The sequence below is a fragment of the Diabrotica virgifera genome, chromosome 5 (assembly GCF_917563875.1).
Source record: "Diabrotica virgifera virgifera chromosome 5, PGI_DIABVI_V3a".
NCBI lineage: Eukaryota > Metazoa > Arthropoda > Insecta > Coleoptera > Chrysomelidae > Diabrotica > Diabrotica virgifera.
Window position 1 is genome coordinate 8,893,369 of NC_065447.1, and position 27,749 is coordinate 8,921,117.

General features: G+C 31.5%; 1 protein-coding gene across 3 annotated transcripts in view; it reads left to right on the forward strand.

Annotated features, from left to right (window-relative positions):
- LOC114338119 (GTP-binding protein Rhes) overlaps positions 1-27,749 on the forward strand; it is a 108,289-nt gene that overhangs the window by 69,992 nt on the left and 10,548 nt on the right. For all 3 annotated transcript variants that reach the window (XM_050651275.1, XM_050651274.1, XM_050651273.1), the window contains one exon: positions 19,837-20,032. In XM_050651275.1, the coding sequence (XP_050507232.1) occupies positions 19,837-20,032 (196 nt within the window). The remainder of the gene's footprint in view (positions 1-19,836; positions 20,033-27,749) is intronic.

Consider the following 27,749-nt stretch of genomic DNA (forward strand, 5'->3'; position numbering starts at 1 on the left):
GTCAATATGTAAAAATTGTGGGAGATATGTATGAGGGAGTAACTTGAGTAATTGTGAGAGAAATGAGTATATTAGGGAAAGTCTAGGTGTGGCAAAAATTAATGCCAAAATGAGACAGCATAGGTTAAGATGATTTGGTCATGTTCAACGTCGAGACTTTAATTAGCCAATACGAATAATTGCTAAAGTGCAGATTCCTGGAAGGAGTAGGAGAGGAAGACCACAGAAGACCTGGGGAAGACGATTAGACAGGATATGCTGGTAAAGGGGATTAATATTGACATGACCCAAGATAGAATTGTGTGGAGAAATGCAATTGGGAAAAGCCGACCCCGCATAGGGATAAGGCAAAGAGAATTATGATGAGGAAATATTGAATTTGAATAAGTAGAACAACAAGACCAGAGTTATAATGTCAACAGGAGAAACAGAACGCATAGAACTAAAAGGAGGAATCCGCCAAGGAGACTCGCTCAGCCCATTGTTATTCAATATGGTGATGAATCAAATAATTCACGAAGTAAGAAAACGACATGGATACCACATGGGAGCGCATAAAATTACGATACTATGCTATGCCGATGATGCAGTACTAATTGCCGATAACGAGGATGACCTACAAGTACAAAGGCAGCTCCGCACTTTCAATATCACAGCAAATAAACTTAACATGAGAATATCAGTAGAAAAAACTAAATATATAGTGATAAGTAACGTAGTAGATGCAAGTTAGAAATAGACGGCAAAATCTAGAACAAGTAATGAAATTCAATTACCTAGGAGTAGGGATCACTAGTGACAGGAATATAAGAATAGAGACCACAACACAAGCAACAAAGGCGGCAAGAATAAGTGGTTGCCTCCGAGAAACCATATGGAGAAACAAATATCTGACGACGGAAAGCAAAATAAAAGTATACAAGACAACTAACAGTAAGACATATCCTAACATATGCAGCGGAGACAAGGACCGATACAAGAAAGACGAAACAACAAATCAACAATAACGAAATGAAAGTATTAAAATCAATAGCGGGCATTTCATTAAGAGACAGGCAAAGCAACAGAAGTATACGAGAACGATGCAAAATTCAAAATATTAACAGGTGGATAAAAATAAGAAAGAATAACTCGAACGAACATGTAAACCGAATGGAGCCAGATAGATTAGCGAACATCTGTAAAAACAACAAGCCGTATAGCAGAAGACCCGTTGGAAGGCCGCCGAAAAGGTGGAAACACAATGTACAGTCAACAACAACTGAAACAGAATAAGAGGCAGACAAACAGGAGTAATCCTAGTCGCACGAAGAAGAAGAAGAAGAAGAATAAGTAGAGAGTTCCAAATAACTAGTAATGACAATATAGTTGTTCTGAAGCTATTTCCTTGTGGCATTTTTATGATTAATTATTTATATGGGAAATAAGCCACAATTAAAATGAAAAAAATAATTTTATTAACGTTTCGACGCCCAAATCGGGTGCCGTTGTCAAAATAAAAAATATTACTGTTAATAAGTTTATAATTATTTTTTTAATTAAATTTATATAATTTTTTATAAAATTATATAAATATATATAGAAACGTTAATAAAATTATTTTTTTCATTTTAATTGTGGCTTATTTCCCATATAAATAATTAATCATGACAATATAGGTACACAAAACTTCAAAAATAATGCCAGAATTTAGAAAATAAAACAAGATTATTTGAAACCAAAATTCTGACCAAGAAAACTAAAGTGTATGTATATATGCGATACAATAATGACGATTCGATGATTAAAACATGGTTACGAATAATCCTCAGAAAACATATAGCAGTACAACGAGAAAAACGGATAAGTAAAACGAATAATGGCAAAAGAAAGGAATGAAGAATGGGAAGGACAACTTGCAAACAAATGTGCACAAATTTAATAATATTCCAACCGGAGAAAGTGCCTACCAACGAAAAAGTCCAAATAAAAAACATATCACAAGAAGAGTAAAAAGAATACTATAAATAACTATTCATAGAGAATCTCCCAGATTTCATAGAGAACGACGCAGAACATGAACAACAACGAAATCAAAATGTATAACGAATTTAGAACACTAAGAGAAGTAAAGAGGAAGTAAGGATTCTCAAAGCAAAAAAAAACATGGGGCACGAGGGATTGTAAATTATCGGAATGTACGGAACAAAGAAACTACACATAATACCAAAACGATAGTGACTTTAGTATGAGAGCATATCATCATCATCATTGACTCTACAACCCATGATCGGTCTTGGCCTGCTCTAGAATCAGCTTCTATTCCTTCGCCTTGGTTTTTCAATTTTGTACTCTTAATACTCGTAAGTCGTCTTCCACCTGGTCCTTAAATTGTGCTCCGGACCTGCCTCTTGTCCTCACTCCATCCGTTCTTTGGTTATAAATGTGTTTCGACTGCTGCATTTAAGTAATTCTCTCTATGTGGCCTAGCCTCCGCAGGTTTACTTGGATAAATCTACAAATACTATACTAAATTTACAATTAAGATGCAGTAGAAATAAACAAACCAAGACACGTTAAATGCTACTAGGAGCAGTCCCGAATCATACATAGTTTACAATGTATATACATTTTAAACCCCAAATCATAATTTCCAAAGTTTGTACATTGTAAATTATGATTCGGGAGTGCTCCTAGTAGCATTTAACGTATCTTGGCTTGTTTATTTCTACTGTGTCTTGGTTGTAAATTTAGTATAGGCTAACTATAAATATATGACAGCATATAGGGTAGGTTATATGGGAAAATATAGGGAAAAACTATCTCAAATAAAATCGAAGATGCTCAGGCATGACTTACTCTGGGAAGGCCACTGCATAGACCATATACAATATTATACATGTTACACCGTTCTTAGGCGTCAACGCCCTTCGGTAGGGATCTATGGGAGAGTATCACCGAGCCGCAAGCCCTTATCCCTTGCCGTACTGCTCCCTCATAGGTCGATCAGATGCCCGCATATTCCAGTCTAAGCGCCAGATTCATATTTAGAATTTTATACTGACGCGTTAGCCTTTTTGTTTTACCGATGGCCTGGCTTGGGCTTGAACTCTCGTACCTCACGGCGAAGTGAAGTGCGGGTCAGCCGCTAGTCGCACTGAGCTATCCGATCGTACAATATTATACATACATTCCAAAAATTAATTGAGAAAAAAAAAAGGTTGACAAAGTACATAATTTATCTTTTACATATTATCATTTATTTTGATCAACAGTATATTATTGTGAGCTGCATAGGCAAAAAGTTGGACAGTATGTAAGATAATGTTTCTTCTTCTTCTTGTGCCAGTCCTATCGGAGATTGGAAAGCATCAAAGCTATCCTGACCTTGTTTACAACTGACCTAAAAAGTTCATTAGTGGTGTAGCCAAACCACTCTCTCAAATTCCGCAACTATAACATTCTTCTACGGCCTGGATTCCGTTTTCCTTCTATTTTTCCTTGCATTATGTTTTGAAGCAAGCAACGCGTATTTATGTCCTCTCATCAGGTGACCCAAATATTCGAGTTTTCTTCGTTTATCGTTAACAAAATTTCTGGGTCTTTTCCTATCCTTCGTACTACTTCAAAGTTTGTGATCCTTTCAACCCAAGGTCCATGTCACCAGCCCCCCCTTTTTCGATTTGAGATTCCGTCGTTTGTTTGCAAAAGGGCTTCCTGGCAGATGCTTTTACTATTTACATTAAATGGCAGTGATGACAAAATTCATCCCTGCCGTACTTATCTACGTATTTCTATTGCTTGTGATGTCTCATTTTCTATTTTTATGTTAACTTGATTCCAATATAGATTGTGAATTACTCGCAGATCTTTATTATCTATGTCCTTTCTTTCAAGAATGTCTCTTAGCTTATCATGGCGTACTCTGTCAGAAAATGTTTAATCAGTTCTTAAGAGCCGCCAATGGAAACCTAATAAAACACTTCAAAAAAGCAATAAGAAAAATGTTGCGGTGACAGGAAACAAAGGAAACAAATAGGGGAATTCTGGGTTAGAAGTATCTCTCAGGTTTAAAACTTCAGTAATATTAAACGAAGAGACATTGCAAGCATTTAGAAGTAGAAGTGCAGAAAGATCGTGACAGGCATTTGAATGACAATTTTATTGCTAATTTTAAAATTGTCAGTGTTTTATCTAAAAATTTTTGTTTACAAACGTTACAAAAGATTTTGTTATAATAAGGCAATTACATTATTTTTAACTTAAAAGAAATAAAACCGTTAACTTACTTGCTTATAGTTTAAGAAATGTTTCATCACAAAAAGTTCGTCAAACGTGAACAACTTCCCTCGCGTATGCACTATTCTTTTGCACTTGGGACTTCTACGTCAAAGTTTAAAAGCAAAGTCCTGTATTTTGGAGACATTATTTTTAATACACTTGATTGTCAAGATGTCTTTCAAGCAACATTTTATGCTACTGCATTAGGTAGAAAACCTTTAATTTACGTTTAAAATATCGAACTTTAATATATTACAAAGAACCTGTAAAAAGTTATCATCATCACCCAGCCTTTTGTGTCCACTGCTGGACATGGGCTTCCCTCATTCTTGTCCATTGTGCTCTATTTTAAGCACTTTGTATCCAATTTCTTGACATTTTCTTAAGATCGTCAATCCAACGATTAGAGGGCTTCCTCTACTTGTTTTATCTAATCTCAGCCTCCACTCAAGTAATCACTTCATCCACTTTTCAGCACTGATTCAGGCGACGTGTCCGGTCCAGTTCTTTTTTGTGCCGTACCATCTAGTTTTTGAATAATTTCATAGATACCTATTTTATACTTTACTTCACATATACCTAAGTAAATTTAAACCCGTCTGTGGATAATGTGTTATAAAAAATGTACTATATCGAGCACAGCAACAGCTGCGAAACTCTAGCCAAGTATTTCAGTGAATATATAACATGAGCGAGAAATAGTGTACACCTGATGCTTCTTAAAATTACTTTACCATTAAACTTAGATTTGGAATATACACTTCTGGTCAAAAAAGTCCGGACACCTGAAAATGGGCCATTTTTGATGTCTCGAATTTCCTAAACCTGTTATCCGATTTAAGTGATTTTTTCAAAGGAAAGTAGGATGTGTAAAATCGGATGATTAACGAATTCCTGTACTAAGAGGGCGAGGAAGACAAGCAAGAACGGAAACTGCCAGATTTGTTCATAAATATAAAAGAGGAAGGGTCACGTTATAGGGAGGAATTATGATCGGTAAAAAAATCCTTTAATTTTCATCCAACCAACTTTAATATCTCGCAGGTATGTTTTGAATAGTGATCTCTTTAATGAAAATATTTTCATCGATTTGCTACTTCCGCTTATACCGGAAGTGGCTTATAACTTCGTTTTTTTAAATGGAACATCCTGTATATTTTTACATTTTTGGATTTCCTGGATGTCTTCTTTCTTAAAATATGAGGTTTTGTAATGTTATACAGGGTAGTTTAAAAGATAATTACGTTTTTTTATTAATTTCCTAGCAACATTCACACCCTGTAGAATTGTAGTAGTTTGACATTAAAAACTCTATTTATGTTCAAATGATTTTTAATATAGTCTACTATTGTTAAAAATTGTTAGTATAGCTAAATGTTGAATTGGACTATACAGGGTGGGTCGAAACTCGGAAAGAGTATTTTCTGAGTTTTCTTAAATGGAACACCCTATATTTTATTATCGTAATGAAATGATATTTTATGCTACTTTGTTATTTCTTAAGCATTCCCTATACCTAACTGCTTTAATTTGTGAGTTATTGGTGATTCAAGCCAAACATCAATTTCAACAAAAAATACGTGAAATTTTATTAGGTTGGCCGTGAAAATATTCAATTACAAATAATTTTTCGGAAATAAATACATATTAATCTTGACTGATCTTTAAAATTGCCAATAATGGTTGAGCTATCAAAATACCTACGTAGTTAACATTCTTGGCGCGATTAACAATTAAGCACAAACTAAAGCATTTAGGTATAGGGAATGCTTAAGAAATAAAAAACTACCATAAAATGTCTTTTCATTGCAATACTAAAATACAGGGTGTTCCATTTAAGAATATTCAGAAAATCCTCATTCCGAGTTTCGACCAACCCTGTATACTAAAATTTAACATTTAGCTATACTAATAATTTTTAATAATAGAAGACTATATTAAAAATCATTTTAACATAAATAAAGTTTTTGATATCCAACTACTACAATTCTACAAGGTGTGAAAGTTGCTACGAAATTAATAAAAAAAAGTAATTAGCTTTTAAACTACCCTGTATAACATTACAAAACCGCATATTTTAAGAAAGAAGACATCGAGTAGAATCTAAAAATGTAAAAATATACAGGGTGTCCCATTAAAAAAAAAGAAGTTTTAAGCCACTTCCGGTATAACCGGAGGTGGCAAATTGATGAAAATATTTTCATTAAATAGATCACCCTTCAAAACCCCTTCATTCCAATTTTCATGATTCTGTAGCCTTTAGTTTTCTAAATATTTCTAATAGGCCAGTTATCTGCCTCACCCTATATACAGGGTGCGCGAAAGAAAAGAGTCCATCTCTATATTTGGCAGTAGTTATTGGATTTTAACGAAAGGTCGAAACAGGTTAATTTTTATTTTTAAATTACAATTTTTTGATATATATTTCATACTAGTGACGTCATTCATCTGGGCGTGATGACGTAATCGATGATTTTTATAAATGGGAATAGGGGTCGTGTGGTAGCTCATTTGAAAGGGTGTTTAATTATCTATTCAGTAATATAAACAATAATATCATTATTTATACAGGATTGGCAAAAATTAATTTTTGAGTTAAATTAATTGAAGCAAAAAGAAGAATGTATTTAATTTATTTAACTCAAAATACATACCACAGATGTCACAAAATAGAAAAAAATGTTTATTTGGCAAATAAACATGGTTTTTCGCTTAAATTAAATGTTCCAACTATCAAGAGCTAGATGGGAGGCTATTTGTAATTTAATTTAAGCAGAAAGAAATAAACATACTTTTATATTTTCTGACAGAAGTGCAATGTAATTTGAGTTAAATAAAGCGCATACATTGTTCTTCTTGCGTCAATTATTTTAATTAAACAAATATTTTTTGGTCACTCTGTATAAATAATTATTATGTTAATGTTTATATTACTGAATAGAGAATTGACCATCCTTTCAAATGAGCTACCACATGACCCCTATTCCCATTTAAAAAATAATTGATTACGGCATTACGTAGTATGAAATATATGCCAAAAAATTGCAATATAAAAATAAAAATCGACCTGTTTGGGCATTTACTTAAAATCTAATAACTACTGCTAAATATCGAGGTGAACTCTTTTCTTTGGCCCACCCTGTATATATATTTATTTCTAGATAAAAAGGTGTCTTAAATTATCGGTAAACAAATCGATTGAGCTGTAGAAATTTTATTTTAAATAGAACATGTCAATGCAATTGACAGTGACGTCAACTAAAGTGAATTTTCATTCAAAGAAAATTAAAAACTTTTATTTGCGTTTACTGCTATTGGAAATTGACTCAGAACTTTTCAGCTCGACATACAAAATTAATTAAAATCCGAAGATGATTTCGAAACGAATTTTTCTTTTTAAACAAGAAATTTTACAAATATTATTTGGTAAACAGTATAGATAAGTTTAAGCAAAGTATCAGACCAGTCGAGAGTTTTATATTACTCAAAAATGTAAGTTTACTCAAGTTCATACCTTAATTATAATTTAATTTCTCGAAATTAGAAAGGGAATTTTAAATATCCGGGAAATATCAATTAAAAGTGTTTTCAAACTCTTGTACGTTTTCAACTCCAAATTTTGTACATATCTTTTAATTCAAGTTACTTCGAAGCCAACATATAAAATGTTTTTGTTTTAATAATATAAATATCAAAAAGAGTAATCAATTTCAATAATCATCATCCAGCTCTCATAAGCCTCCTTCAGCACATCTCCAGGCAATTCGATCTTGTGGTAATTGAACTAATTGCATCCATGTACCATCTATTCCTTTTATGTCGTCTTTCAAAAGTGTTGGTGGTCTGCCTCTGCTTCTCTTGTCCGTGCGAGGTCTCCATTACAACAATTTTTTTGCCCATCTATCATCCTGCAGTCTCACTATTATTATATATCCGGCGAAACTCTATTATAATCTGGTAATTCTTTGTATATCTTGTATACCCGTTCTTTGTCTTATTTCTAAATTTCTCACTATATCCGCAAGTCCTATGCCTAGAATGGGTCTTTCCGTTTTCCGCTGTGCTATTCTACATTTTGAGATCCTTGCTTTGGTTAATGTTAGTGTTTCAGCTCCGTACATAATGAATGGAAGAACACATTGATCGTATACTTTCCTTTTAAGGCTTAGAGGAATTTCACTGCTGAATATGTCTTTTAATCTGCCATATGCTGCCCAGCCTAGATCAATCATTCTATCTATCTCTTGGATCTGATTGTCTCTAGAAATTTTGATGTCTTGTCCGAGATATCGATATTGACTTATTTCTTCTATGATATTGTCTTCGAGTGTTATCGATCCTCCTTACACCAAGTTAGTCATCATTTTGGTTTTGTCTTTATTTATTTGCAAACCAACCTCTTCAGCTCCTTTCGCAAGCTCTGTGAGCATTTCGTTTGCTTCGTTGATGTTGTCAGCGATTATGACAATATCATCAGCGAACCGGAGATTGTTGAGTTGCTTTCCGTCTATGCATATTCCCTTGTTGGCCCAGTCCAGTTTTTTAAACGCATATTCTAAGATAGTCGTGAAAAGCTTCGGTGACGTTGTCTCTCCTTGTGTAACACCTCTCTCGATATTGAATTTGTTAGTTTCTTGATAGAGCTGCACACTCGCTGTTGCATGTTTATAGATATTATGAATTAAATGAGTGTACTTGTAATCTATTCGACAATGGGCAAGTGCTGTCGCTATTTTATCACTAATTGTGTCGATTTTTTCTGTAAATCAACAAATATCAGTACTAGTGATCGATTATATTCGACAGTTTTTGAAGTTATACTTCTTTACCGGCGATAGAGGGTGAATTTTTATATGTTTAAACCTATCAGCCCGGCGCATGCGCATTATAACTTTGTTCTGATTGGATGTTCAAATGACATGTCAAAAATTATCCGATATGGCAGCTGTAGGACAGCTGTGGTTTGGAGGTAAAGGTAAAGGTAAACAAATGTATAATATACCTATTAGTTTTATTGTTGTGAGGACACAAACAAAAAAGTTTATAATGTTGTAGTGACTTTTAAATAGTTTTTAAAAGCAACAGGTATATAATAATTGTTAATGTATCATGGGTATAAACCTACCTATTTGATTTGCCAAAATACATAGTATGTAATACTTTTATTTATATAATTTGATTACCATCAAAATTTCTATCAATATTCACCTAATATATTGTTTTCTTACTCTATGTTTTGTTGTATTTTTCAATTCTAAATCATTTCAATTCAAAATTAAAATAATTTGATCAATTTTCAAAATATCAAAATATCACAAGTTTAATCCGTTTAGTTAGTCGATCTTCGTAAATAATGACACATAGTGTCCGTGGCTAAGCGTTGAAGGCGAGTGAATTCCAATACCAACCGCGCTTATCAGCGCTGGTTCGAGTCCCAATAGAAACTTTCTTTTTTGTTTTTTTTTAATACATTTTATGATTGTAAGTATATTTATTATATAATTTTATTTTCAGAAAATACGTATTTAGTTAAAAAATTTTCGACAATTAATGTTCAGACATCATTTGTGGCTTGTTTAATGTGTTTGTGTGTGTTTTATTATTTTATTATTTTAATTTTTGGCACTGTTCTAATAAAAATGTTTGAGAAGTAGTAAGTATAAATTAGTTTAATATTTAAACAAAATATAAATAAAAAGTATATTAATTTCGTTTAAATCATATAATAGAAGCATAACTTCTTACGTGCGTACAAAGTACACACACATTCTTTTTTTCTATCAATACCTTTAGTCATAAGATAGTGTCGCCAAATAAGGCCAGTGTCTTGATTAGGCCAATTGCAAATATTTTCTTAAATATAGATATTATATATTAGAGGTCACCGTAAATGTCTTTCTCAGTCAAAATCGTCTAAGCCATTCAGTCGGTAGTATCACATAGCAGCGCCAAGTAGACTAGACACGTATTTGTTACGGTGCGGAAGTTCGTTTATAAATTTTAGGTAAGTTATAAAATTACTAAAGTGGTACTTAATGAATATAAGCCAATTATTTTTTCTTTATAAAGCGATAGTAAATTAATACTTTTTAAGGAACTGGAACTGTTTTTTTCTCTATATTGCTTTTTATTATTTTTTTTATGGTAAATAAAAAAAGTAGACAGTGTCCTAATAAAACCAATTGTCCTAGATGTGTGTAAATGTGCGATATGTGTGCTTAATGTATTGACAAATTTTTGTTTTTAATATGAATAAAAGTTTCTTTCACTAAATTTTGTATTTGTTCTTTAATTGTTAGGTTTAAAATTTATTATCCACCTCAATTTGCGTAAAAAATGAAACTGGCCTTATTAAGCTACCAGTTCCTAATAAGGCCAAATATTCCAGATTTATTCAATGTTAAAATTTTATATTTCTTTATTTATTTAGTATCTAAGTATTTTATCCTGAAATTCGATAGCTAAAATGTTAGGCAATACGCTATACAAGAGTTTTCCCCCATATTGTTCCTGAATAAAATATTGCAGATATTTAAACGTTAAGGTGGCCTTAATTGGCGACCTTACCTTAGTAGGTGATCGTTTATCCCAAACCCTGAGCAAAAGTCAGCCTGTTCTACTGGTTAGTAAAAGTCCAATTTGCTCTGAAGTAGGTTAGTGATCACCCTGATAAAAAGCTTCTACAAGGGTGTCAAAAGACTAATGGGTCAGTAGTCTTGGATATTTGTGGGGTCCCCTTTTTTATACATGATTACCATAAGGGCATTGTTCCATTCATTAAGAATTATTTTATGAAAAAGGCATAAACCAAATAGACCTTAACTTTTTTCGAATAGGATACATCCTCTAATTTTTATGGCCTTCACCACTATCTTATCGTCTCCTAGTGCCTTCCCGTTCTTAATTTTTTTAAGTGCGTTCTGTATTTCCTCTATGGTAATCTCACGCATGTTTCCGAGGTTCATTACTCCACTCTCCCCCAATTATTGTACAATTGAACAATTGTAATACCGTATAGGTATTTTTCACGTGAAATTTCCTCGTGTATATTTAGAGAAAACGGGAATTTTATACGGACCCAACATTCTTGAAAATAATATAGGCGCTCCCAAACTGGTTCAATTCCTTTTTTGCAAAGAAATGTTCTACTTTAACTGCCAAAAATGAATACCGCCACTCATTTTTCGCTATAATTTTGTTTTTCCTTTATCTTTTTTTCGATGAAAGACTTTATTATTTTGTAGTAGTGATGAAATTGCAAATTCTTTAGCATGTGTTAAATATTTTTAACCCAGAGAGAAGCTCAAAATGTAAATCTTTAAAACGTATAGCCTTTAAAACTTACAGCCTTTATGTGATTTTCTGCCATATTTCAATGAATTTTATTTTCTGTATTTTTCTATTAATTTATCTATCAAGAATTTTATTATCAAAAGATTACTTTTTATGGAATTCTGTTAAACGATATGAATCATTTAAGAGCGTAGGCCCAAATATTTTACGGCTATCCCTGTAAAAAAATTACGTGTAGTATAATTCTCACTGGTATGGAGATGTAAACATTAGTTGACAATGATATTGTCCTCTTTAACTTAGAGATGGATTTTGAATGTTCTTGAATAACCGTTACTTGTAGAATCGCTTAAATTTAAATTAGATTTAGTTAATTAATATGATTATTTTTTCACTAGTAATGTATTCAGTGATTACAATAATTTGTATACTATACAGTAAAAACTAATGACCGAGAAAATAGAAAAAAGTGATAACGGGATTTTTTAATAATACATTGTTACTATGGAACGCTCAGATAAATTATGAACATTTTAACAACAAAATACTTAGATCACAAAATATATCTTGGTGTATGTTCCTGGTTCTCTGCTTGGATCTTACATAAATAATAAGCAAATAATTTTTTATTAATTTCACGTCTTCAAATACACTATCAATATTATATATTAATAAACAACTCAAAATATTGCTGAAGCCGTGTCAAATATTTAGTAGCCTTGTTTGTCACTGTCTTGTCACCACATTATGTTCAACTGAGTGCACTGTATGACAAAGATAGCGAATGTTCGATTTAGAAAATATCACCACAGACATGATATGGTGTTCATTTTATTCGAATCCTGGAAAAACTAATAAATATTCTTAAAAAATTGAAATGCAGAATGAAAGATTGTTGGTTGATCATTACCGTTGATCATTACCGAGGGTAGAAAGTCCGTAAGAATAACAAGAATTTTCTTTTCAACCAGTATTAGAAATTAAAAACACTAAATTTTCTCTCTCTATTATTAAAATAAACATTAAAAAGTTTTCAGGGACTTTCTACCCTCGGTAATGATGTCATCTTTCATTTTCAGTTTAAATTTTTCAAAAATAATTATTAGTTTTTTCAGGATTCGAAAATAATGAATATATTTAAATAGCATTGGAGCCGAAAGTTTGCGCCTATCTCCTTAAATACATCTTTATATCGAAGAAAATTTTTCAATAAAACGGTGCTTACCATTTAACAACTTAAAGATGCATAAGTAACGAGAATGAGGAAGTGGAATTGAAAAGCGTAATTAAACCATTTCCCTAAAATAAAATTTTGCTTGAGAGGATCCCTAATATTTTCTTTTTAATAACTCATTGAATCATCAAAAGTAAAACCCCAAAAAATTATCTGATAAAAACGGAGCAGGCTGATTAATTATTAAAATATATTTATGTTTAAGGGTAGGTATAAGGTATTTATATGTATACGAATATAGGTCGTTCTATAAAAGTGTTCAAAGTGTCCTATAAAGGTGTTACCATAAAAATTTCGTGTCTTGCGCTAATAACGTATGTCGTAAAAGTCTTTGCACAAAATTCATTAGCTTTAATTTTAACAAAAACAAAGTAATAGCAAGTTGCCCTTGGAAACAGAAGTTTGTTTACATTGTCCACTGTCAGTTAAGATTTATTTATTTTAATGTGTTCATTTTGAGACATATTATGTAGTATAAATTGGAAATAATAAAAAGTATCTACAAGTTGGTTGAGGGGCTACTCAAAGCGAATATTTGTCGAATATTTCAGAATTCACGCAGAACCATTTATAGAACAATAACGGAGTTTGACCAGGAACCATGTTTGATTATGTACGATGGCTGAATCTACCAAAATGTGGAAGACGACGTGTATTTACTGCACAGAACTGGAGTAAACTTTTTATTTCAATAAAAGAATTTAAAAAAAAATGTAACAATATGTCTAACTATTCTGCCTACGAGGTTTATACCAACGTCACTGCCTAATCTGATTTAATTGCAGGCATTATTATTGACAAATCACATCGCGTAACACAAACCACCAATCGTTTGGCCATAATTACTCGAAATTACATATTACAGTTATCTACCTGATAATCAGTTTTTAATTGTTCCATTTTCAAAAACGTATCTGTTTTTTAAATGTCTTTTATATCATCAGCATTCATTAGTTAGCATGTAAAATAAAATTAATTACACTAATTATTGTTTATAAAATATTAATTATGTTATATATAATATGTTATTATTGTAATTCGATTAGTTCATAAATTCTTCTAGTAATGATATATCAGTTTCGAAAGATTGTATATTTTAGAATAATTGAAACGACAATAAATATTACATAAAATTTAAATAATTTACATAGGAGGCCTGGATCCCGCGTGCCAAAAAAGTTGAATAAATAATAGCTACGTCCCATTTTGTCGGACAGATTTTCCTATCCATTAAACTCTCATGCAAAAATCAGACTGTTATTTATCACCAATATAATTCCTGCCATTTGACATGTCTACATATCGGACTTATTAAAACGTCCAATATATTTGTCGGACAAAAACTTTTTCATATATTATATGAATTATATTATATTATAGGTAGGTATTATATATTATATGTTTAGATTGTATAGATAGATTGTAATAAATGTGGGGTTAATAAAAAAAAATATATTATATAAAGTTTGCTATTCAATAAATTTAAAAACAAACTGATAGTTTTCACAAGCATAAACTTGTCAGGATGGTACGTTCCACAACTAAAATCACGTTCCACAATTACCAACAATGTTCAAGTGTTTCCATACACAAAAGTTTGTCCGACATTGTTAAGCTATTAACAAATTTTCAGCTTGCTATTAATCAACTTTTTTTGGTACTCGGTATCCAGGCCTATAGGATTATCATTTTCGAAATTAGAATGGTTATCAATGTTACTTTAAAAACTTTGAATTTCGTAGAATTTGTTGTAATTACAAATACATCCTAATCTTGTAATTACGTCAGAGAATCAATATATCGAGTATTATTTTAAAACCTTTCAAAAGGATACACACCTTGAGAATATTAAATTTATTTTTTGGTGAGCGGAAAACGGCAAAAATGATTAAATGATAACTCCTGCTTGATATTTTTTCGCTCTGCAGCCAATGCTCATAAAGATTTTGATTAAATTTCCGGTATCGCGTTTAGATCTTTAGCAAATACGTGAAAAGCGTGTAATTAGGGACGTTTCCAAGTTTCGCAAGATTATTTTGGTTGTATTAGGTAGATATTTAAAGGACAGCGCACACATCTTATGGAAAATATTATTATAATGTCACTCAAATTGGATAAAATTTTCATTAATAGAGTTGTCTAGAATTAACGGTCATTTCGTATCATTGCTCTAACTCCTAATTATGATTAATTAATTACGGCGCAAATTGAAATTAAAGTTCATCGAAATCACATTTTTGAAGTTCATAAAAATGTCATTTACAATCACTGGGTGCTATTCAAAACAGCTTAAACCCCGCGGGACCTAAGCGGATTAGTGAAACTATTATAATAAGAGGCTTTAATAGCCTGAGAATATTTATGGAGTACCGATAATTTGGGTATTTTCAAATATTTTTTCTATCTCTAACTTAAGTACGTACCCATTTGATTATTTCAGATTTATTTATAACAATTTATGCTCTTATTATTTAAAATTCAGAGCTGGCGCAATGATATAAAATGACCGTTAATTCGAGACGAATCTATTCATGTAAATTTTATTGAATTTGAATGACATTATATTTTCCATAAGATGTGTGCGGTGTGCTTTATAAATTGCTTATTTTATTAAATAAATACTTCGCTAAGTGTCAAGACTACATAGTCCAGAATGTATGCTCGCCCCCGTTATAGTTCAGAGAAATAAGGAAAAAAATATCCTGTTGGTGACTCAACCCCCTCCAGTCCGAAACCAAATTTTTTCAGTAGTGACCTCTATAATAATAACCTATCCTGCAGCCGATTTTGATGATATACTTAGCTATAAACAAATGAAGATCAAAAACCGGTAAATTTTCGCTTTTTTCGTCTATTTTGAGTTTTTATAAATATTCATAACTTATGTAAAAATTAACTTAGAACCTTCTTATTACAAGGAATGCTGAGACTTAAATCATACCCTTAAACCATACCCTAAAAATTTCAAAGCAATCCGTCAAGTAGTTTAAAAGATATTTAATTTGTTTATCCCAAATTAATTTTTCTTGCAACACTATAAGTCAGAAAATGGTAAAGTTACAGTAATACTTTGGATAGTTTATGAAAGAAGAAAATTTACACTATTAATTTAATTAAAAAAAAATGACAAAAAATAATTCTAAATATTGCAAAATTATTTTGCAAGAACATGTGAATTAAAAAGGGGGTGGGACGCTAACTTCATCGCTAATTTTCCTAGGACAATTGTTTTTCTTTCTAAATGTATATTTCTAAATATGTCTTTCTAAATATGAAATAATAATTTTTTTTACGGGTAACGGTTAAAAAGTTATTCTAATTATTTATAAGTATGTAAAGAGAAATCCCGACATACAATATATGCTGTCGAGATTCTCTTTAATTTAAGTTTGAAGCAAGTAGCTGAGACACTAGCCAATTAGCAAGATAAAGTGAAGTGACAGTGGCAAAATGTCATGAATAAACTTTGTTAAAATTATTTAATGTCATAAATGATTAAGAATTATTTAACGTAGAATAATTAGCTTAAATTGTTGTTTCTTTGTATTTTCAGGTAGTATAATTTTAAGTTTGTAAATATTGTAAAATTAATAAACTTTGTATTTTCAGAGCAACATCAATGTAGTTTAAAAAAAGTCAAAAGTCCCAAGTCCCAGTCTATAGTGGTGTAAAAAGTAACATATTACAAGTATTTTATATAATATATTTATAAGTAATTTTCTGACTTAAAGTGTTGCAAAAAAAAATAAATTTGGAATAAACAAATTAAATAACTTTTAAACTATTTGACTAATTGATTTGAAATTTAAGATATAATTTAAGCACAAGAAGTATCAGCGTTCAGTGTAATAAGAAGGTTTTTTTTTTTTTTTTGGCCTTTGGGCTAAGTGCCCATTCAGCCAGTAACAAATGTGTAACCTATTCTAACTAACTAATCTAACTACACTATTATTCTGGAAATTTAAATGAAGAACTACGATGGGGAGAGGAACTAGGATTACTTTTCGCACCTAGGGGTCATTCAAGGTGACTCACAGACAGAAAGGGTAGACCTCGGAAAATATAGGTAAATAGGTAAAATATTTGGCTATATAACAGAGGTAACGAGCTTAATACCTACACTCTAAAGTTTTAAGTTACACATCTTAATAAACTTAAGAATAATTTTGTATACCTGACACATATTTAATGATAGTAAATGAAGTAGATTGAAAGGGGGGTATAAGTTTTGCAATAATAAACTATTAATAAATTCCTGTCTTTGTATTTCAAATTTACTACAAGCATAAAAAATGTGATCCAAGTCGCTCACCACATTGCAGGTTTCACAAAGTTCGGTATTGACTACACCGATTCTATATAAATGTTGAGGAAAGCTTGCATGTCCGAATTTAAGCCTACAAATGGTCACAATATCATTCCTTGTAAAATCATACTCTTGGTGCCACAACACTGTCGGAATACTTGAATGTAACAGTGTGTATCGTGTGGGGCAATTACCGCAATATTTTTTCCAGTGTAATTCCCATTTTTCCTTAAAATTACGTTTAGATATCGTTAAATATTCTTGAGCTCCTAAATTGTTCTCCATATACTGTCCAGTTGTGACGCTTTCTTTGGCTAAGGAATCTACTACTTCATTTCCACGAAGTCCTATATGAGCTTTTACCCAAGTGAATTTTAATTCGTAGTGACTTTTTCTTAATTTATGAATTTTTAATTTTAGTTCTTTAATAAAAGGATTTATATCAGTAGCCACCACATTAATTGGGTTAGCGATGCATTTAAGAACCGATAAGGAGTCACTCAAAAGATGTATTTTTTTTAACTTGCTTTTTTCGATATACTCACAGGCTTTAATAATACCAATAGCTTCTGCAGAAAAAATGGAAGTACTGCTATTTAGTTTGAATTTTTCTTGAATGTTTGCTGATGGTATATAGAATGCACACCCCGTACCGTCATTTTGTTTTGATGCGTCAGTATATATTTCCAGAAAATCTGGCAGATTTGCTATGCAAGCGCTTAAAGTATTTTTACTTATCAACAAATTTTCATGGTATACGGGAATATTAATAAGAAGGTTCTGACTTAATTTTTACATGAGTTATGAACATTTATAAAATCTCAAAATTTATGACTTATTTTGCAATTTTCTAAGCAACAAATAAAGATAGACATATTCAGCGAACGCCATATTGAAGTTTTTTATATGATTTATGAATTGCTTATTGTCAAATTTGTTTAGAATGCTTCACTTTTTAGTAATAGATGAAAAAAGCGAAAATTTACCGTTTTTTGATCTTCATTTGTTTATTACTATATATATAATCAAAATCGGCTGCAGGAATCATATAGTTTATTAATATAGATGTCCATACTACTCAAAAAATTTGGTTTCGGCCTGGAGGGGGATGTGTCACGAGAAAAATCTTATTTCTCTAGACTATTAAGTAAATTATAATAATTATTCCAATGTGTTTTTTTTGCACAAACTTACTCAAAAGAGGTCCTTATAACAAATCCACAGTGTGCCAGGAGGTACCGCGGTCGGAAAATTGTTTAAACATATTCAAAAAATCAATTTTTTACTTTGGACAATTTTTTTTAGATTCTTTGTATCATTATGAGCAAAAAATATTTCTTTTATATGGTGCATCCCTCTATAACGAACACGGATATTACGAGGTTTCGCTAATAACGAGGTACACTAGATATCCCATGAAATTCCTATTGAACTATAACACCTCTATAACGAGGCATATTTGGTTATAACGAGGAAAAATGAAATCGAACAATATGTTTCTTTACATGTTTTTAGCGTAGTAATGGCTATAAATAAATACTTTAACTGCTTGTATATAGAAATGCCCAACGCGAATGTTATTATCGAGGCCAGTGCTGTAATAAACTCGACCGCCTTTAATAAACTTCTTCCTTTATCGACCGATATTGAATATCGTAGGAAATTTACAATTTACGATGGCGAAGCATCATTGTTCAGGTTGACCATCGACACCTAATAAACTACGTAAGAGGCATCAAAACATTTCAATATTATTGTTGTCTGATCCGCTTATAACGAGGTAATGAGTTCGCCATTTCAGTTCTTGCTATAGAGGAAGTCTACTGTAATTAAAAATAACAGGTCAGTAATAAAATAATGACACATTTCTTCAGGATCTTGTAGGGGGGCTTTAAAATTTGATATGCTCACTTTCTGACTTTCATAATAATAATTTTTAACCGAGTTATTAAGCCTTAAAATGGCCATTTTCGCGTTTTTCAAATTTTAAATCAGATACCGATAGATAACTCACCAACAATTTTTAAAGAAAAATTACAGAAGACCTTTTTTTGCTCAAAATGACAGAAAGAATCCAAAAAAATTGTCCGAAGTGAAAAAATTGATTTTTTAAATTTGTTTAAAACAAATTGTTTAAACAATTTTCCGATTGCGGTACCTCCTGGCACTCTGTGAATTTGTTATACGGACCTTTTTTTGAGTAAGTTAAAACTAATCGGAATAATTTACCTAATGGGGGCGAGCATAGAGACTGGAATAATTAATTATTAACGTAAAGAAGATGGCGACATAGCGTTGGGCTAGGTCGTGATGTTATTGTAAACAGTTGTATGGGTTAGTCACTGATTGTGAATTGTAAATATAATGTAACTGAATTAAAATACAGTTTTGTTTAATAACGACCAAAGAAGTAGATTAATTACCTACCCTTCTGCTTCATGAGGATAATTGTGACTGGTTCAACTATGAAAGGCTGTTTATTCAGATTTGATATTAGCTACTGAAACAGTATTTATCTTTTTACAGTATTTACTTAACTATTTATCTTTCTATCTTAAATTTTAAATCGTTTTGTGGTTGCTCTATTTTATTTTCTAAATAGTTCAGAGTTTTTGACTTTTTAAATATCGAGTAAATCTTACGGAACTGTTGTAACAATATAGCCGGCCTAATATCCATTATAGCTAGTTCTTCATTATTTTGGAGTTACTTTAGTGTATATGTATATATTTCGTTATTTTAGGTGACATTTTTGTCATCGTATTTAGTATGGACAGTAGAGAAAGCTTTGAAGAAGCTGCCAGACTTCGAGAGCAGATATTGGAAACGAAGGTTAACGCCTTAGCTTCAACCGGCGGAGGAGTGGGAATAACCAGAAAAAAGACTTTACCTCGTGTACCTATGGTATTTGCCGGAAATAAATGCGACAGGGACATGAAGTATGTATAATTCAAAGTAATAGTTATTTATGTACCAAGTCAGTAAAGTGACTTTTTCTAGAACGAGTTCGATATTTCGACGAGTTCGATAAAGAGTCTTTACTGACGTGGTGAATACAAAATTTTATCGCCAACCATAAAAAATATTATAATATAGTCAAAGTCGTATTTTGTTTAATCTTTTTATCAGGGTTGTTTTGTTTTAAACATTTTGTTTTAAACAAGTTTTAAAAATTTGTTTAGGTTTAAAACAGTTTTTGTTTAAAACACTTAAATTAAACAAGCGCCTTTTTTCATTTTTTTTTCTGAATAATACATAAATATGAAAAAAAATCTTATAAATATTACCTATTATACAGACTTTGTAACAAATATATTATTTATTTATTAATAATGGGGACACAACAAAAATTGGAAAATTTCAAAACATTTTGCATATAAGAGTTAATAAATTTCTCAAATTTTTTCAGTCTTATAGTAATCTTGTAATCTAAGTCATCAATTTTATCAGCCACGTGATCACTTATAGAATTAAGCTCTTTAAAAATTGAAACCAACTTAGCAGCTTTGACATGGCCTAGCAGGTTACATAGTTTGGAATTGACTAAAGAGTATGATGAGAAGAATTTTTTTATGTTGGATGACCATAGAACGCCACCATGCCAATGGTCTTACATTAGATGTTTAGAAAATATGTATGGTTTAAAGGGTACACACTTTGTCTGGTAATTAATAACAATTGGCAATACGTCTGGATGTGAAGTGAAGTTTCTACATATTCCGTGCCAGCTTTTATTTGCTCTTGACTAAATTTATTTCCACTTAAGCGATGAGCAGGCAAATTTGTCAAAAAATGAGCCAGGATCAAAGTTATTTCCATAAGCTCCTTGACTTTATTCGTATCATTTACCAAAAATTCGCCATTTGCGTGTTCAGTCTCGAATGCTTCCAGAAGTTCTAGCCATATCTCTATAGCCTCTCCTTTACTGCAAGTATTTGTTTGGACTTTATCCCTGCACTGCAATATACTTTAATTTTTATAAATACCTAGTCTTAGGCATTTGTCTTTAACTTTGTATCATTTACAAGCTTTATTACATCTTTATCAATACTTATTCTATTGTTTAGAGCAAATGTGAAATAATATTGGCCAGTTTTTCAGCTAACTTTCTAAGCATTCCGATAAAGTATTCCAACGAACATCCTAATGCAATACAAGAGCAGAATCACCAGCTAGCAAAATGTACATTTCTGAAATATTTGCAATTTTTTGACACTGTTCTTTATTCCTGGCCTTTCTATATCGTGGGCAAGTAAGTTCAGAATATGGGCTGAACAGCCATAAGTTATTATATGTATCTGTGCTGCCTAATTCTTCAAACAGATCCTTCTCATTTTAAGAAATATGATTTAAACAATGTTTTTTTCTACGTTTTATTTGTTTAAAACATGTAATATAAAAACGAAAAAAACATGTTTAAAACAAAAAAAAACCGTTTAAAACAAAAAAAACGTTTGTGTTGTATAAAATAAAAAAAAAGAATGTGTGTGTACTTTGTACGCACGTAAGAAGTTATACTTCTATTATATGATTATATGATTATAAACGAAATTAATATACTTTTTATTTATATTTTATTTAAATATTAAATTAATTTATACTTACTACTTCTCAAACATTTTTCTTAAAACAGTGCCAAAAATTAAAATAATAAAAAAATAAAACACACACAAACACATTAAAAATGCCACAAATGATTTCTGAACATTAATTGTCGGAAAAATTTTTAACTAAATACGTATTTTCTGAAAATAAAATTATATAATAAATATACTTACAATCATAAAATGTATAAAAAAAATAAAAGTTTCAATTGGGATTCGAACCAACTTACCACGCGGCTGGTATTTGCGTTGTATTGGGATTCACTCGCATTAAAACTTCGCCACAAAGACAGCTTGTCATTATGTGCGAAGATCGTCTAACTAAACAGATTAACCTTTTGACATTTTTAACTTATGTAAATCAAATTATTTTGATTTTGAATTGAAATTATTTAGAATTGAAAAAATACAACAAAACATAGAGTAAGAAAACAATATATTAGGTGAATATTGATAGAAATTTTGATGGTAATCAAATTATGTAAATAAAAGTATTACATACTACTTATGTATTTTGGTAGGTTCAAGGTAGGTATCGGAGCCCGTATAACGACTAATAAATTTCGCAATCACTTGCGTCGTGCAAAGTGGCTATGTTCAAATATCATAACAAAATTTGATCAACTATTTATAAAACACTTACCAGTGAAAGATTCTTTAGCTTTGAATAAGCGAGATCTGCGGCACTCATACTAGTTACAGTTTGATGAGCTTTCACATTGGCATGCAACAATCATCTCTTCTATGTAAATAAGTCCAAAAATATAATATGAAAACTATTTAAAAAGGCAGTATAACCATTAACTAACTTTTTGTTTGTTGTTTCTCTTCCTACAAATTTTAAAACGCAACAAGCATACATTATAACCAAACCACAGTCCCACAGCTGTGCCACAGCTGCCATATTGGATAATTTTTGTCATGTCATTTGAACATCCAATCAGAACAAAGTTATAATGCGCATGCGCCCGGTCGCTAGGTTTTCCCATATAAAATTTCACCGTCATTACGCCCGTAAAGAAGTATAACTTCAAAAACATGTATTTTTCAACCTTGCTTTTTATTATACAAAATGTTCTTTATTTGTAAAAATTTCATGACAGTGATGATATATGACTCTGGCATGATGGCCGCTTTTTTAATATTTTTTGGTAGTTATTATGAATATTCCATAAATAACATTGACCATTTTGTTCTGACCTCGTCTCTTCTTATTTAATCTCTCAACGTGCTTCCTGTACTTCTTACCCATTTCTGCTATTTCCAACATTCTCTGTGTTTTGGCTGTGCCAGGTCTTGTTTCTGACACTTATCTACGTCATTATTGGTCTTATACTGGCTTTCTAGATTTTTGATTTCATCTCACAGTTAATGTGTCATTCAATTTCCTTATCATATTTTCTTCTATTTATTATCCGTTAATTTTGTGTTTGATGTAAGGGATGGTGTATTTGTCTGACTTGATATATTGCCACTCACAGAATGATTAATGTCTATGCGATTAAAAAAAATAACGATTTTACTTACGCTTCGATAGTAAATAGTTCAGACTTCTCATTTTATTCATAATGGTAGTACAAACTCTATTGTCTTCAATTATCGATTTCTTCACAATTATCTTTGTTCCTTCTAGTTTGTATAGGTAATATAATTCTATAAACTATTAATAACTTTAATTGTTTTATTTCCTCTTGAAACTACTACCTTCTTTCTTTCAATATCACATAAATACTGCAGAATATTTTAAAGCTAGATAATATGACCTAAACGACCTGGATCAGGAGTATATGCCAAAGTCGTACAAACACGTAAAACTTCACCACAAAGCTGCACGTATTATAGAAGATCCATGACATGAACCGCAGTTTAAATTCCGAAACTATTCACATATATTATGAACATATGGAAAGATCGAGGTTGCATAAAAATGGGTCACGTACCTAGAGAATGCAGGTTGCTACATATATGCACTTTAAAATATTACACGGGGTCTAAATAAAAAAACTATTAAAACATGGAAATACAATATTATGCATATAAAATAAATTTCTTATGAATGATTTGCCACTACTACATTACATTAAACAATATTTTTAAAAGCGTTGTACTTGAACGTAAAACCTGGCAACTTCCTAAGAAACCGGAACAAAAATTATTGCTTGTTCTGGAATTTTTGGAAAAGAAAAAAGATTTTTGGCGCATATCAGTAGGTATGTATCTTGAAGATGCACATAAAAATGAAAAAATAAGACAAATTATGGAAAGAACAACCACCATCATATAATCAGCCAAAACAGCTTATTTGGTGTGGACATTTTTTTTTGGTACGCGGGATCCAGGCCTAGTAGTATGGTATCGTATTTGAATTTATTAAATTTGGAACAAAATCAATAATTTTGTTATCAAAAATAATAATTTAAATGCTTTATAGAGCTGTTATACTGTACAAATTTTTATTGCGGTTATTTTATTTTTAATTAATTATTTAGGATATTAAAATTATTGCGGAAATATATTTTTGATGTGGTTCTGCCACGCCCAAAAAAACATATGAATTGTTTTAATTAACACTATTTACTGTTATTCGACACGTTATGCGCAAGCAGTGACTATACAGGGTGTCCAGAAACTGTCCCGACAAACGAAAACCGGAGATTTCTCTCCGGAGATAATTTTAAGACAATTTAACCTAATTTACCTAGTCCGAAAATGCTTCCTAAGGGACCTAAAGCTCTTTAAAGATGGCGTCTTGTAATTAGTTTTTAAAATACCTCCAGAACGCTTCTATTTCGAAAAACGAAAACTGGTACACTCATTTATCTTCCAGAGATAAATCGACTCCGTAACTTTTTTGTTTTTAACTTTTAAGTACTTTTGACCTTGTATTATTAAATTATGAGGTATTCTAATACTAAAAGGTATTCTTACTTTAACTCGGTAGGATACACCGTTTTCTAGAAAAATATATTTGAAAATTTTTCGTTTTTTAAATTTGAAAAAAATTTTCACAAAAAAAAAACTATTTAGAAGAACGAAAACTGGTATGTTTAGTGATCTTCCAGATATGAATCAATTTCATCAATTGGTAATTTCTAGTACCGATCATAGGCGTCCGTTTTGGGTAGATCAACGGTTATTGTATCGCATAACTTTTTTGTTTTTAATTTTTAAGCAATTTTGACACCAGCTAGCTTATTAAATTATGAGGTATTCTACTACTAAAAGTTATTATTGCTTAAATCGGTAAAATACACCGCTTTATTTTGAAAATTAATTTCAAATATTTTTCAAATTCAAAAAACGAAACATTTTTAAATCGTTTTTTTTCTAGAAAACGGTGCATCTTAGCTGCTTACATCAAGAGTACCTTTTAGTAATACAATACCACACAATTTAATAATCCAGTATCAGAAATGCTGAAAAGTTACAGACAAAAAATTATAAATTAACCCTTGTCCTACCCAAAACGGACGCCTATGACCGGTACTAGAAATTCACAACTGATGGAGTCGATTTATCTTTAGAAGATAAATAAGTATACCAGTTTTCGTTTTTCTAAATACCAGTTTCTTTGTGGAGGTATTTTAAAAATTCTAATTACATAACGCCATCTTTAAAGAGCTTTATGTCTGCTTGAGTTTTCAATAAGGAGGTCCGTTCTTACAAAAAATAAGTATTATGACGTCAGAACAAGCAGCCCAAATTGTAGCTTTAATTAGAAATGGACGATTGCAGCAATATCGTGCTGATGTTATGGGAATCCACCAATCCACCGTTTCAAGTGCTTTAAGGAGGTATAGAGACTATGGAGGATACACAAGAAGACCAGTTCCAGGACTTCCCAGGTGGACGAACCCCACAGATGAATGTTATTTACATCTGCAGACTTTGCGTATACATCATGATACAGCTAGACAACTGCGAAATGATCTTTCCACAGCCCGTGGCCAATAATGTTCGGTTCGTAAAGTGCTAATTCAGTTAGAAACAGGTTAAGGGAATTTGGAATCAGAGCCAGAATGACTGCTAGTGATTCACTGTTAACGAGTGCACACCGTATAGCACGTTTATGTTTTGTACCAGAACATGTCGATTGGGATATTAACGACTGGACTAATATTCATTTTGCTGATGAGTCAAGATTTGCACTTTGTGGATCCGACAGAATCTTTGCATTGTTGGATTCAAAAAGTGCAACTCTTGACTCATTAACAAAAAGAATATTAGCCCAGTCGTTAATATCCCAATAGATATTTTCTGGTACAAAACATAAACGTGCTATATGACGTTCCCTCGGTAACAGTGGAGCAGTAGCAGGAATTCTGGCTCTGATTCCAAATTCCCTTAAACTGTTTCTAAATGAATTGGCACTTAACCGAATATTACGGGCCACGGGCTATTGGAGGATCATTTAGGAGTTGTCTAGCTGTAACATGATGTCCACGCAAAGTCTGCAGATGTAGTCTGTAGATGTTCATCTGCTGGGTTCGTGCATATGTAAAGTCCTGGAACTTGTCTTTTTTTGTATCCTCCACTTTCTCTATACCTTCTTAAAGTTCTTGAATCGCTGGATTGGTGGATTCCCAAAACTTCAGCAAGATATTGCTGCGATCGTCCATCTCCAAATAAACCTACAACTTGGGCTGCTTGTTCTGACGTTATATTACTCATTTTTTGTAATAACGCACCTCCTCAAGCAGACATAGTGCACAGGTCAAATTCTCGAACACAAATCTCCAAAATAAACATTTTCTTTATTTAAATAAATATTCTTTTTGTGATTAGTGTACTATATATGGAACATTTTCCTACAAAGATCAAAAGCAGGTATTAAAATGATTGCAATTAACAATAATTTTCTCCTTCCATTATCAGACTACAAAATAAAGTCTCTATTTACTGTTTTCAAGCCAAGAATGTTTTGCTGAACTTAAATCATCTTGTACGACAACGAAAAGGAGCAAGCAAGTTATTAGCCATCAGCAGTCGAACAAAAGAACATCAAAGTCATCTGAAATGTCGTTCTGATTTTTACTATGTGAAATGTCGACAAAATAGGAAGGGAAATATTTATGAGGGAACGTGACTATTGTGTAGAAATCTCTGCCTTCCTTTTGCTTCTATTTTTGCCTCGGTATTTGTATTTAAGGCAGTACAATCTCGGTGAATAAACTGCTCGCCATGGGTTAGAAATATTGTTAAAAAAAATTATATTGTTAAATAAAAGGAAAAACAACTGATGTAAATAAAAGTTAACCGCATTCCGTTTGTCTTTTTTTATAGATACGGCTTTTAATGTCAGGCGGAATCTTCTTTCTTTTTCTTTTCACCGATTTTCAATATTTCTTTCATCTTTTCGCCGCCTTCCTTAAAAATCTTAGCCGGGATGCCAGTTTCTTTTTCCCTTTTGTTAGTTTTTATGTCTTTTATTATTTCCTTGACTGCATTCAAAGTTGGTATCTCGCAAGCCCTTTGATCTTTTCAATTCTGATTTACCTATATTTCCTCTTGTTTGTCTGCATATAAGAGATATTCGAAGTGTTCCGCCCATGTGTTTTTCTGTGGATTCTCCTAGAAGTAAACCTTCTTTGTTCCTGCAATACTTTGTGTTACTCGTTTTAGTTTCTCTGGATTTCTTAACTACACGAGCGGGACACCCTCAAAAAAGCGCTTAGTTTTCGAGATACTGACCACGGTAGGGTGAATGGCTAATTTTATTCATACTTTATATTTTCGAAGGTGCTGAAAACGAAAATGAAGTTTATTTTAAATTTTATGTGGGGGAACATTGTCAAAATCGCAATTTTAAACTAAAAATAAAAAGAAATGAAATCACGATTTTTTGCGTTTACTTCGCTACAACTCTGTTCGATCTTAATATTTTTATCTGAAATTTTTACAGTATATAGCTCTAACATTTCTGAAGACAACGGTATCTGCTTCAAGCTTTTATTCTTATCTTAATAAAGGTTATGAATTTTTCAAAGGAAAAGATGCGGATTTGTGGATTGCAAAGTTTAATCGCAAAAGTTGTGTGACGAAGTTTAAAATT